This window comes from Melanaphis sacchari, unplaced genomic scaffold (genome assembly GCF_002803265.2).
Source record: "Melanaphis sacchari strain LSU unplaced genomic scaffold, SCAv2.0 Contig13_pilon_pilon, whole genome shotgun sequence".
NCBI lineage: Eukaryota > Metazoa > Arthropoda > Insecta > Hemiptera > Aphididae > Melanaphis > Melanaphis sacchari.
The window spans coordinates 1,691,115-1,705,987 of NW_020270588.1; the positions used below are offsets into that span (position 1 = coordinate 1,691,115).

General features: G+C 28.2%; 1 protein-coding gene across 2 annotated transcripts; it reads left to right on the forward strand.

Annotated features, from left to right (window-relative positions):
• On the forward strand, positions 1-5,483 carry LOC112591607 (IQ motif and SEC7 domain-containing protein 1). 2 transcript variants are annotated; one of them, XM_025335470.1, is made up of 10 exons: positions 5-916; positions 2,276-2,401; positions 2,463-2,853; positions 2,911-3,348; positions 3,434-3,651; positions 3,907-4,196; positions 4,264-4,403; positions 4,670-4,895; positions 4,973-5,162; positions 5,229-5,483. In XM_025335470.1, the coding sequence occupies exons 1-10, from the start codon at positions 645-647 to the stop codon at positions 5,398-5,400; spliced, it is 2,463 nt and encodes an 820-aa protein (XP_025191255.1). In that variant the 5' UTR covers positions 5-644; the 3' UTR covers positions 5,401-5,483. The 2 variants fall into 2 exon arrangements, with proteins under 2 accessions (XP_025191254.1, XP_025191255.1); XM_025335469.1 differs by having other exon boundaries at positions 1-916; positions 2,463-3,348.
• The last annotated feature ends 9,390 nt before the right edge of the window (positions 5,484-14,873 follow it).

The window sequence follows — 14,873 nt, forward strand, 5'->3', positions numbered from 1 at the left end:
ATTGGCGAATCGTTGCCGGGAGGTATTAACATCAAGGTTACCGTATACCGCGCGCTGACCAACAGCACCGCCGATCCCTCCCAGCGAGTGGGCATGCGAGATAACGCCGCCGTCGACCGTCTCTCAGTCGGGCACGACGTACAAAGTACAGCTGTGCGACACACGGCGTTGTACTTTAGTTATAATTGTATTTACATACGTTGTTATTATTCATCACATTGTTTTGTTATGGTCGTCAGTTGTGGTGCCGTTCATTCAGTCGACACGACCGTCGAGTGTGTTTTAATTATTAATAATAATGTTATGCAGTTGTGTATGAACCTACTCATGTAATAATAATAATAATAATAATAATAATAACAATAATATCAGTTGTTGTTATCAACAATGAGACGGTAACTCACCGAAGTCGTCCCATCTGTGTATTGTTTGGGTCGTCCATTAGCTCCGTCGAGTGTCGCGTTTAGCCGCTTTTGTTTACCATCGACCAAGGTGCCTCCAACCTACTGCGTGATCGAGATCGACGACGGCTGTGGCGTCGTTCTGTTCACGTCGATATCCGTTCGACGATAAACGTCTGTTCGAGTTAACGCCCTCGTGCCCTTCAACAGGGAGTGCTATTATGTGACAGCGATTGCTGGGATATGTGCGACGACGACAAGCGATTACAAAAGCCCATCAATGGATTGGGCTGCCGTCAGGTGCACAGCGGTCATACAACATACGACGTTGGAATTCCATTGGATGAGAGCATGGACATCATCAATCAACAGTGCCAAGAGATTTACGAACTGAGGTCACAGCTGAACCTGGTGATGAATGAAAGGGACATGTTGCTCAGTGAAGTTAGTCGTCTCAAATTTGATATGGAACTCTATGACCAGCGTATGATGTCCCATGACACCACCACCATCAGGTAAACACTCAAATATTACTCACTGATATATTTTGTTTGCTATATTCAATTTCAATACATTTCTCATTTATTTTGTTAAATCATAGTAAATTACAACTTTAAAAACTCATTCAGTCAAAGTTTTTTTCTTATTAATTAAAAATCTTTGCATATTCTACAAATTACTGTGTTCATATATTTGTCTAATAATTATGAACACTAATTTTAGTATTAATTATTAGTAATTTTCTTAAGTATTTGTCTTATTTCCAACTGTAATTGTTTTGAAATCTTAAGAAGTATAACTAGTTTTTTTTTTTTTTTATTGATCTTATTTATTACTTTAATAGAATCGGATAATTTAACTAATTATTAAGTCTATTAATTAATTTTATTTGTTTATATGGCATATCAAATTTATTAAATATCTATATTATTTATGTTTCCATGCATTTATATTTTTTGAGTGACATTTTTACTGTTTTCTTTATAGTTAATCTTATGTGAATAATTTTTGTTGAGTAGATTAAAAATGTCAATAGTAATAATTTTGTTATAGTAAATGATAAATTATTAGATTATTTATGTTAGTATAATAGATTTACATTTTGACTAACATTAAACGCATATTTGCAAATATTTAATACCATAAATGATTACTAAAACTTGATAGTTTTGTTTTTTTCATATTTTAAAATAATATTTTAAACCATCAACGTTTGGATTAAGTCATAATTTATATTATAACATAATTTTCTATGTTTAATAGGTACATTATTTCAATTTTATGGGATGTCAAGGACTTATAGTTTTATTGAAACAAATTATAGACTATGTTCCTTTGACAATGATTCATTATTTATTTTGATAGTCTGATAACTGTTACACTTTATTTGTGTGCATATCATTTTATACAATTTATATTTAAATACTCATGTTTAAAATGGTTTTAGTTATAAATATTCGTGTTTTATTTATAATCATTATTTTATTCTTATTTACTGTCAATGGAATTAATAGTTTTTTGTTAGGTAGGTATAAATGGAAACATTAAAATTAAATTCTTAATGATTAAACTTAGCAAAAATAATTTTATTGATAAAATTTTTTTTTATTATATATATATAGCTTACCTATGTTTTTGTTTTTTTTTAAAGGCTATCTATAATATATAAAATCTACAAGTATGTCAAATTAGTAATTCCATAGATTATTCTATACAAAGTTACAGTACTTTCTTTTATACATAATTACCATAAATCTAGTTAATTATAACTTAAGTATAAATTGTTTTTAGTATCTAATTTCAATAGTATTAAAAGAATATTCAAAAGTGTTGATAACCTTATATTTATTAATGAGATTTATTCTATTTTTCAGAGAAGACAAGTATGACAAAAGCAATAATCGAAATTTTTTGAACCAATGTGAACAATATAGTCATTGGACTGGTGCTATGTCCAAAAATAACATGGTTCAACCAGAACCATTTCATACATCTGCCTCGTAAGTTTTCTTTACATTTATAACGAACAGTATAACTAAATCTATTTTCATGTTTTTAAAGGTATGAGTTATCACAAGATTTGATAGAAAAGCAGATTGAGTTACTAGAAAGAAAATATGGAGGTGACAGAGCTAGACAAGCTGCACTAGTCATTCAACGAGCATTCAGACATTACATGCTGGTAAAAAAATTTGCTCATATCACAGCAATGGCAAAAGCTGAAAAAAGACTTAGTAAACGATTGGAAGACACTCAAAGTTTACGATCTCATGATAGTCAGCTGAGTATAAGATCAGGGTCATTAAGAGAACGACGATCAAGTTACTCACCAACCAAATGTAACTCTCTGCCACGTTCTAGATCTGGACGATGTGATTTAAATTATTATTACAGCTTGGAATCTTCTTGCTCTCATTTCTATTCAAATAATTACTCCTATAACGATATGAAAGTAAACAATATTAGTGCAATAAATCCAGAGACGGCATCTAAACAATTTTTTTTTCAGGATGATATCACTAGTCAAGTGGCCCATCAAATGATGCCAAATTTTTTATGTGGAAACAGCCATAACAATAGTTCAGACACATATAGACAAGCACATTCTGGTTCTGATTGCAATCAGTATGGAAGCAGTAGCTCTTCATCATGTATGTTTTCAGGGAGCTCAACTGGGTATCCTTCTAACATTTCCAAAAATAAAGTTCCTCCCGAAGTTCCAAAACGAACTTCATCAATATCGTTTCGCTCTTTACGGGAACAGCATCAAAACATAGCAGCCGGTACACTGAACAAAATGTCAGATAGTGGTAGCTTATCAAGTGTTCAATCTTCTGGTAGCGACGGTAGTCTTTCTAGTCAGTCACATAATTTAAATCAAACAAATTCTTCAGTTGACTCTTCCATGTTGTCAAATTCTATAGTATCTTGGAATAAAAAATCACAGGTACATATATTAGTTTAATACATGGAATTTTTTTTATGAATATTACATAATGTTTTAATACAAAAAAAAAAATATGTATTCTTAGATTTCTGATGTGATTAGAAAACGTCAATATCGTATTGGTCTCAATCTCTTTAATAAGAAACCTTCAAAAGGTATTATTTACCTTGTACGCAAAGGATTCTTGGACAATGCCCCTCATGCAGTTGCAAGATTTTTAATATCTCGTAAAGGCCTAAGCAAACAAATGATTGGCGAATATTTAGGAGATTTACAAAATTCATTTAACACTGCTACCTTAGAGTAAGTTAAGTTATTTTAACTATTGGTTCTATATTCATAAATATAAAAAAATATGTATATATTTATTTGATTGAACTAAATTAAAAAATCACATATGTTTATTTGAATTAAATAATACATGGAATAATTGTTTTATTTTATTAAGTTATAATGCTTTATAATAAATATGTTTCAATAAATAAATTTAAGACAAAAAAAAAAAAAAATGAAATTTACTATTTTGTTATTTATAGTTTAATTTGAATTTTTTTTTAGGTATTTTGCTCAAGAAATAGATCTCTCTGGTATGCAAGTGGATGTTGCACTACGCAAGTTTCAAACTTACTTTCGTATGCCTGGCGAAGCTCAAAAAATTGAAAGAATCATTGAAGTTTTTAGCCATAGATATTGTCACTGCAACAGAGATGTTGTGGCAAGATTGAGAAACCTGGACACTGTATTTATATTGGCATTTGCAATTATCATGCTCAATACTGATTTGCATACTCCTAATCTAAAACCAGAACGCCGAATGAAAATGAACGATTTTATCAAAAATCTAAGAGGTAAAAATGTTTGTTACTGTTAATAATATTAATATTATTTATAATGCTTGTCTTGCACTCTCATTAGGTATTGATGATTGTTGTGATATTGATCGAGATATGTTAGTTGGTATTTATGAGCGAATTAAAGCAAATGAATTCAAACCTGGATCAGATCATGTTACTCAAGTTATGAAAGTGCAGTCAACAATAGTAGGCAAAAAACCAGTAAGTTAAATTTAATTAAATAGGACTCATAACAGTCATAACTAATTTTGTAATGTATGTATTTTACACATATGGTACAATCTTATAATTAATAGAATCTTATATACTGATTAAATACATTTTATAATAGTTTTAGCACAATAATTATAACTTATAATATTTAATTATTATTATAATTATATTAATTTTTAATTTTTGTTATTCTATTACATTTACAAAAAATACAAAGCATGGAAATGCCAACATTAAAATTGAAAATTTTTCAGAACTTGGCATTGCCACATCGTCGGTTAGTGTGCTATTGTAGACTATATGAAGTACCCGATATTTATAAAAAAGAACGACCTGGTGTTCACCAACGAGAGGTATTCCTCTTTAACGATCTTCTAGTCATTACCAAAATACTTTCAAAAAAGAAAAATTCAGTAACCTATACATTTCGTCAAAGTTATCCATTAAATGGCCTTACTGTTTCTTTGTTTCAAATGCCACGTAAGAACATAGTTATCTAAAAATTAAAAAATTCTGAAATCATTTTTTTTTTTTTTATCAAACCATTGCTATTTCAGATTATCAATTTGGTATCAAACTTACTCAGCGTTTAGACAACCGTCTATTGATAACATTTAATGCACGAAACGATCATGATCGTTGTAAGTTTGTAGAAGACATTAGAGAATCAATATGTGAAATGGATGAAATGGAAAATTTGAGAATAGAGTCTGAACTTGAGCGTCACAGACATGGTCATAATAATCGGTACATTTAAATCTGTGTGTTAAATAGGTTATTATTTTCTTTATTTTATTTTATTTTAATTTGTAGATCGGTTAATAGCAATTCGGAAAATCGAGATAGTGGAGTTGCAGATATTGATCTGGGTCCGTTGCCCTCTCCACCAGTACACAGTCCCAAACCACGTACGGATGATACATTTGAAAACAGTTCACCATCACAGCAGGCTACACCAAAACGAGCTGCATTGACTGTTACTTGATAATACAGCTAATTTTATTTTTAACATACTAAGAAATTTTTTCTATAGAGCACCACCATATTTTTATTTGTTTTTTTTATTTAATACACCTATTTTATTATATAATAATTGTTCTTTATTTTTTGGTAATAAGTCATCAGTATTAATATTCTATGACAAATTAATAATTATTATTACACAATTATTAGTGTGGTGCAGACTTAGCCAATTATATAACGTAACCAGTAATGTAATTATCAAAATGTTGATTATGTTATACCTTGCATCATATATATTTTTATATAGACTTCTATCAGAGTAAGAGTATGATCATTAACACTTTAGGTCAGAACTAAGTAACTTTCTCTGTGCTCTGTTGTCAACACTAGCATACATATATTGTGTTATTATTATAGATATTATACATTAAACTCAAGTAACACACAACTGATGTGAAGCTGGTCGCGGGTAACAAATTTAGAAATGGCACTTGTTATAAATGTTATCTAAAGATTAGAAAAATTTAATACATTTTTGAAAAATAATGAAGTCAGTAATCATTGAATGTTTTATAGGTGTAAGGTATGTGGCTACTTATGCATCACACTGTGTATTAAATTATATAATTATACACAATTTTTTATACTTGTGTTACATTTTTTTTAAATCAAAATTTTTTAATATTTTTAACTAGATTTGCCGTGTTCTTGCTTTTGAATTATAACCTTTAAATACATTATTACTCTAATTGTCTTTTTATGTAACAACTATATGTATAATTATTTTTCTTTGTCATTTGTAATTATATAGTGTAATGTCAATAGTTTTGACAATTTTTAATATAAATGTCAAAATGGCTTATAACAAAAAATAAATGTATTTTTATCTGTTATAAAAATATTGAATGATGTACCTATGTAATAAAATAAAATTGATAATTTAACGTTTGATTAAAGAATATTTCTTTGTATTATGTTTAATAATTATTTTTTTATATATACATTATTTGATGCATTCAGATTTGAACACAAGTATCATGAAAACATTTTAGCATTTATAGTATTTTATGAATACAAAACTTAAAACACAAGTCGTATATGGTATGTGTTTTGTACTTCTGTTTTAATGGTTGATTCTAATGTGTTGGTATACATTACATTATTCACTGCTTGACATATTTAAGTAAAACCATTTATGACTAATGAATGCTTACATCTGGTCATGTTTAACAGTAAACAATAAACATTTATATGCGCTCACTCAGTTCGAATTTACGTCTCTATGCATCTTAAGGCAAATATATGTAACTGAATAATGTATAACAATCCTTAGAATATAAATGGATTAACTAGTAAATAAGTATAAATTATTCATGGAAAAAAAGGAACTAAATTTTTAATTTTCAATTAATAATAACCAGAAGAAATCATTTAAATAAAAATATATTGGCTTTAATTATTATATAAATAAATATTAACTATAATAGATGTAATCCGTCAGTTCAATTTTATTATATGATTACTAGCTCACAATTATACAACACATTTTGACTAGGAATATAATTTAATTTGCAAAATTTCAATAACACACTTGAATTTTTATTAAAAAAAAATAATCAAATTTTGCACACTGCACCTTTATAAGAGTTTATTAAATACACAATGGTCTTAAATATTATAGTGAATTTTAAACTTAGAAAATAATGATTCTAATTTCTAAATCATAAAATGGACAATAGTTTATACTTAAATAAGGTGTTTTAAGTTGTCTAATAAGAATTATGAATCTTCAATAGATTTACCAAATGCACCTCTATTAGCTATAAATTAATAACTGAATAATTCACCTGTGACAAATAAAACAAAACACGATAAAAAGGTCTTACTAAAAAACTGTTAGATACATTGAAACACATATGTATTTTCTTCTATCCTCCTTAGGTTAAAAATAGGTATAGGGCATTACTATATAATGTCTAAGTAGTTCTTTGTATGTATTTATATAGATTTTTAGGTTTCTGTAAGAAAAACTTATGAGGAGCACTGTATTAGATGATTAATTTTTTTATCAGGCATAAAAATTCATATCTACAAATAAAATAATTTTATTTCATATGCGTATACAATTAGTTACAATATTTTTAACACTTTATTGTACATAGATAACTAAAATTAAAGTTATAGTGAATTGTCACAATTATTATAAAATAGTTATAAGCAACATTGTTTGAGTAATAAAATATAAAAACATAACAAAATTTGTAAGAAGATTGATAGATAAAAAATTTTATAATGTGTTTTTATTGTCCGTTATCACCTGTTAGGGCTTTGATTTTCAGCTTTAGGATTGTATTCTGGTGGTAAGATATCTATTTGGAAGTATTTTTCTTTTTGAGGAGGGGGGGGGGGTCGAAAGTTAAAATTTCCTGTACTTTTTTTTTATAATCGAGAAAAAGAAACAAAAATTAAAAAATAAAATCAAATTTTTACACTAGGTATTTGCATCAGATTTTTATAAAACTGATTTTCATTTTGTTATATTTCAAAACGAATAACTACAGAAACTTAAAATTATCACCAAATCTTCATATTATTATTTTCTATACATAGTAACATTTTTAAAACATTTTGGTTTTTTTTAACCTATTTATTGGCATGAGAAATTTGAATTTACCTTCTTTAAATATAGATAAAATATTATTCGCTGAGTATTTACATAAATTGTTCTTATAACTGTATAGAAATATGAAAAACACATAAGCACAATTCTTTTTACATGAATTTAAAATTAAAATTTTTACAAAATTCGTCAAAATCTCGAAAATTTACAAATTACAAGTATTGTGTAGTAAAAATGAACAAAAATTTTCAGTTTTAGTAGCTAAGGTTTAAAAAGAAAGTTTAATTCCTCATATAGATACTTCATACTATAAAAAATAAATCTGAAAATATGTATACAAATATAATTATTTTTGGGCAATTTAAATCAGGACAGAATGAAGTATTTTAATAAACGAATAACGATGCTATGACGCTATGTAGATTAATTTTAAAACATTACTTATTTATACGATTATACCGTGAACCTATTTAGTCGGTTTTACAGTAAGATAGTACCTATATTATTTACTTGAAAGTTAATGAAAATAATTTAATATATTAATATGGTAAATACATATTATTTATTATTATAATATAATAAATGCAATGATGTTAGCAAAAATTAAATCAACTTACCGTTGTAGTAAAATAAATTACTTCAATAGCATTATCAAAAAGCATATGCAAAGTATTTGGAGTTATATAGATGTAGGCTTACAGACCGTTCCCGCCAAAATAGTCAAAATCGTTTGTTGTATAAACTTAATGATAAATCGTTGAAATAAAATTTAACCGGTGATATATTATGACCGCGTACTTACGCTTGTCTCTTTTAGTGGTAAGTACGATTGCGTACGAAAATGAGTGCAATGTTGTCATTGTATACTATAGGTACTTACTACTTAGTACTTAGTATTAATATCAATAACAATATCTTTCAGATACAATTTAAGTAAAAATTATAAATTAAAAACTCGGTACGATAACCAGCCCCGAAAAGTTTGGCATTGGAAATAACAGTCACGCGGTAACGAGTAACGTTTATGAAACTTAATCAATGATAATCAATAATTATTTTCTAAAACAAGTTATTGAAAAAAATCCATACGCAATCGTAACGCAATAGTTGGACGTTCAACACATCCAAATTCAATGGCCAATACCCAATCCACACCTACTATACAGCAGACTGATATACCAAGCGATATTAGATACCGCTTGTCAAGCTTTTTAATTATGGTTATATCAAATAATTTAAATCTAAATTGTCATGTAGATAAAAATTTGTTAAACTACTTCAAATACTTTTGACAAGTACTATAATTATTTAAAATACTTAAATATCCACCAACAATAGAAATTAAAAGTATTTAAACAGTATTTCGTGAAGCTACATAAAAAGTATATAAAATACTCTTAGTAAAGTATTTCGCGCTGTAGGTAGGTACCTATTGAATTTTTGCTTTAGATCATTAAGAGCTTGTTTGTCTTTCAAATCTCAATAAAAGTTAATAATATAAATACGCACATTTCTTATACAGTGTTATATTCTACTTCTGGACGTAAGGAATATGAATTATATAATAATAATATATCTATTATTATATTATATTATTTTATATTTTTATCAATGAGTATAAGCAGTGGCCAGTGACAAAATGTTGACCGCCTGTACGGATCTCTTACAGTAATTGGTTTTAAAAATAAAAAATATGTTTTTGTTGGACCTAGATTATTAAAGGATAAAAAAGAATAATCGTACAAAATTATTATGTATAAGTGAACTTTTAGAAATTAATTTAATATTTAAGCCACAACAAATAGATTTTGACTTTGGAAAAAGGAATTCCTCAAGCTGCAAGTAAAGAATTCTTTAACACCGTTATGATTGAATATAAATTACATCTCAGTCAAACCGTACAAAAATAAGAACTTGGGGAAATAGTTATACTACGTTTTTGGATTGACCTTTCTCCCTCCAATTGAAGCGAGAAATGTATTTTTGAAATTTATCGCTAAACAACGTATGGATTCAAGGATAGTTACTGAATCTAGTAGCTATTTAGATTATAATTATAGATATATTGTCTATATTAATTAAAATACTATTTTTCCAACCACATTTTGGATAATACTGTTTAAAGAACGAACAATGGAAATGAAGCTTTCAATTCTAAATTAAAAATTGAGACCGATTGTCACATCCCATCATATTTTAATTTTTAATGTGTAGGTACCAAAAATATTCAAATTGATACATATTTAAACTAATATAATTAAATATATTACTTTTATTCATTAAATATGCAACTATATCAATATTTAAAACATATTATTAATTACATATCCAAACCGCAGCTCGGTACCTATATCGACCTTGTAAAGTTGTAAATAATTATAAAATGTTTGCTCTTCCTAATGTTTTTTATTTTAACAATAGGTACAAGTAATTCCTCCGATCACTGGCATTGCAGCTGTTTCATTGACCTGCCTATATTATCTAATAAAATTTAATACTGTTGCGGTTAAATTTTTTTTTTATTTTCAGGAGACACGGTCAGATCTAAAGATTCTAACATCAGCACAGTATATAAATAGTATTTAGAAATTAAACGAAGAAAAACGCTTCATTGCCTACTCCTCTGATAGTTGCCACTGAGTAAATATAATGTTATATGCATAGTGTGTTGAACTGATGAAACAAGAAACATGTTTCTTGTGTTGTTTAAATTAGGCCCATAGCCAAGAATTCTTAACAACGTAGGACGTTATAAAAATAATAACCTTATTGGAAAAAAATATAATGCATTACCTATACCTTTACCTATTACCTTTTAAATTATATTTATCAATAGTAATATTTATAATCAGAAAATATATACTAAATAATGACTATAGCCTATAATATAATATACTGTAATACAATATATAAGTACATTTTTTTAACCCTTTCTTTGTTTATCTATATACCTACGTTATACAGTATTTTTATGATCTTTACCTGTAATAAATAAAAATGGTCGTGAATGAGGAGTGCAAAATGTAAATACATCTATACATAATATTATAATATCCTAAATTAGCTTAAATCAAAAGCTTTTACACGATATGGGATTCCATACATCTTTAAGACTTCTCATCTTCAGCCGTCCGTCGTCGTCTGTCATGTCTCGAATACACTGTATTTTACCTATAAGGTTTATAATGTTGTATTGTACAACGTTGTGACGGGCAAATAAAATACACAGTATACGTAGTTAGCGGTGTAATAACGACAATTTTATTGAAATAAAAATAAAATTTCAGTTTTTTTTTTTTTTAATAACACATAGGTACTAAACGATATAGTCAATACACATGAAACACTAACAATAAACAGAACAATAAACAATATTAGTAGAGGTACATCGTAATACAATACAAAAACGTGTCGACTAACACAATATAATATGTAATAATAATATATTTTTATTAATCTGCATACATGATGTGCGTGTACAAAATTATGGGTACGCTCACACTATTAATATTATAATCGAGATCTATTCGGTAGGTAGGTATCTATATATTATAATCAAGCAGTTGCAACAGTTAAACGGTGTGATGGTTAATGTACAAATTATCATTATTTATTACATAACATTATTGTAAAAGCAGTAGGAAAATTCCTATACACGATTTAAACTTTTAATATTTTATCATTGTCATTATAGATATTTATCGGAACTGCGACACGCGAACCCTTCACACGCTGAGAACGAATGGGTGTTTGATAGACACGAACGGAACAAAAACCGTTCATCGCCACGGCCTCGGTAGTGATGTGATCGGGGAATCGTTCGTCAACCGCAAAATTCTACACATTATTCAGCGGAATAGGACATAAACATTTGAAGAAAAACTATACGGATTCATTAACCGAGTTAGTAAATAAAACTAGAAGAGAACGCTCTTCTACAAGGAGAAATCTATATTGTGTATAACTATAGAAAATAAAAGCGACGCACGGGCGGATTTCGAACGAAATTTATATGTATAGAAACGTTAAATTTCTATTGGTAGCTGATATTACTTATAGCACGGTAAATGTAAAGTGGAGTTGAGAAGTAAATCGATGGCGGTGTCAAAATTTCGGTCATCACACGTGTACGAATTTTCCGTAAAGGTATACCTACATAATGTCACATGGCTTAAAGTTAATATATAATTATATAATCGTCGTGAACACTCGAAAACAGCAATCTAAACAATATTATTAACTATGCCTAAAACAAAACATAATAATATACATAGGCGTTTATAGAATATTTCTTATAAGTATAGAGAGTTGCTGCTAATAACACACACGCAAAACATTTATATACCTAAACGTTTACAAATAATGTATCTGTGGCCTGTAACACGCTATTCATATAGTGTGTGTATGTGTGTGTGATGTAATATGAGAAAAGATAGTAATAAGATCTCTGAAAAAAGAATGGACGGTTTCTAAGTAAAAATAAATTGCAGCATTAAACGCGAGTGCGTGTTCTCACACATTTTTGTACTTGATCGTAGTTATACATGATATGAAATCGGTCCAGCCTCTATTTTAGTGCGTAGAACATAATATGATACTATGTACAGTACGAAAATGCAAATGTATATAGTAAGTGTAGCCGTGTAGGCACGATTTAAAAAAAAATGTGCAGCTTAAATAATGTGTTCAAACTTTCCGAATTTTTTTTTTTTTTCATAATTTTACGCCTCCGCACATTTTGAGCGTGTCGCAAATAAACAACATGTGCAGTATTATGATTTTTTTTTTTTTGGTTTTTATTTAAAACAAGGACCGGAAATCGCTATGAACTATTGTCATCAGGACATTAGGTACATGTTATATTAATTATAATTTCGTACTATAAATTTGGCAGAGAATTTTTGTGCGGTTGTCGAGAGAACACGTAAAAACGGTAATGCTAAACTATCGAACGAACATTTCTGTAAAATCTACCTACATCGTAATAATGCACAATGTTATACAAAATAACATGTTTACATTTCAGTGTTAAAGGACGCATACGATGCCAATACCAACAGAATCAATATTCTGTTGTGTACACAACGCACAAACAAACATGAAACACTACCGATCAAAACACATTTACTGATAAGTGATAATTTGAAACGAAATATTATGTCAATACGCTGTTATTATTGAGCACAACGACCGTGCAAAATAAATTGTATAGTAATATTTGAATATGTCAAGACATTTGCGATATTTAAGTAAGGTGCCGTCGGCATTGGGCGTTGGTACCTCTCGGCTATATAGTGTGAGACTTATCACAAACACATGGTTTTATATTACATTTCGGCGGTGGCGGTGGTAGTGGTGGTGATCGAAATCTAGAACCTACATTTTGCTCACGAAAAAAAAAAAAAGTTTACGTCGTCACTGATCCCGTAGGTATATTGTATATTCACCGTTACTTAAGCTTTTCGATACCGGGATTATAGGTGGGATGGTAGTGCGAGGGGACCGAGACACTAGACATTCTAGTTTAGAGCCGAGAGGAGAAATCTAATGTATCCGGTGGTTTTAAATTACGCATTAACGTATTAGGATTTAGGACAGTTGATTTTTTTTTTGTGATTTTTATTGCGGGAGTAGTATACCTATAATCTATCACGCAAGTGTCTCATAAATAGCGCACAATGTTTAGAGATTTAAGTTAACGCGATATTAAAAAAAAAAAAGACATCAATGGTTAGAAACCCTTATAAGCAGGGACTCGAGAGCGAGATGATCGCATTGATTGAATTACAACAGACTAAGGAATAATTTATTATAATGTACATCGTATGTATGTATACATAAATGCTTATCTACGCAATAGAAACTATGAGCTGAATAAGATACTTATCGCAGAATAGAACGCTAAAATTTGAAAACCATAACATGTAAATAAATTATGATTTATAAGCAGCCTACCACTGGCGACCAGGTGGATAATGATGCAAACATTGTTTAGAATAGGACGGACTTGGTTATTATTCGAATTGTTGTTATTTATCGGTTGTTATTGTTTCTAAAAATGAGGGCAAATGTCAAAAGTTTATAGAAAAATTCGTTTCAACGTGATTGTAAGCTGTTGCAAACGGCATACAGTCTTAATACAGATTTTTATATGTTTTTTTATAATTGATACAACGAATTGGTGTCATGAAGTTTAGTTTGCTGGAGAATTATCCATTAAATGATAATCATAATGCACTACTTAACAAATGCTTCTATTGTGCACATTTAATATAACACTGTAAAGCAAATTATACACATATTATTATACATAAATCTTATATGAATTGTATAATTTATGATAAAAAGACCTATAAAACTTAAAAAAAGTTAATTTTGAATAATTAATGGTTTTGAAATTTGAATTGCCATATAAATTATATTTATAGATACAAAATAATAAATTTATCTATTAAGCAGACAATAACAAGAGATAAAAAAAATATTATTTTTGGTTTGAAGCCACTGCCTCCAATACAATAAAATATTATAATTTATAACTAATAATTAAATAACATACAATTTTTAATTCATAAACATCTAATTCATTATGCAAGTTAAACCGAATAATTGAAACAATGTTTTTCAGTAGTTATAAATTAGAAATGAAGCTTGAGGTTCATTTAAACTTTTGGGACAATGAGACACTGATTTGTAATAACGCATTTTTATTAAATTACTTTAAAATAAATAAATAAATAAATAAATAAATAATAATAGTTTTAAAATATTAAAATATTTAAAGTAGAATAATTAATTGATAAAATATATGAAATTCAAGTATTGAATAAAACATACAATTAAAAGCAACAAAGTTCATAATTTGTGTATAACCA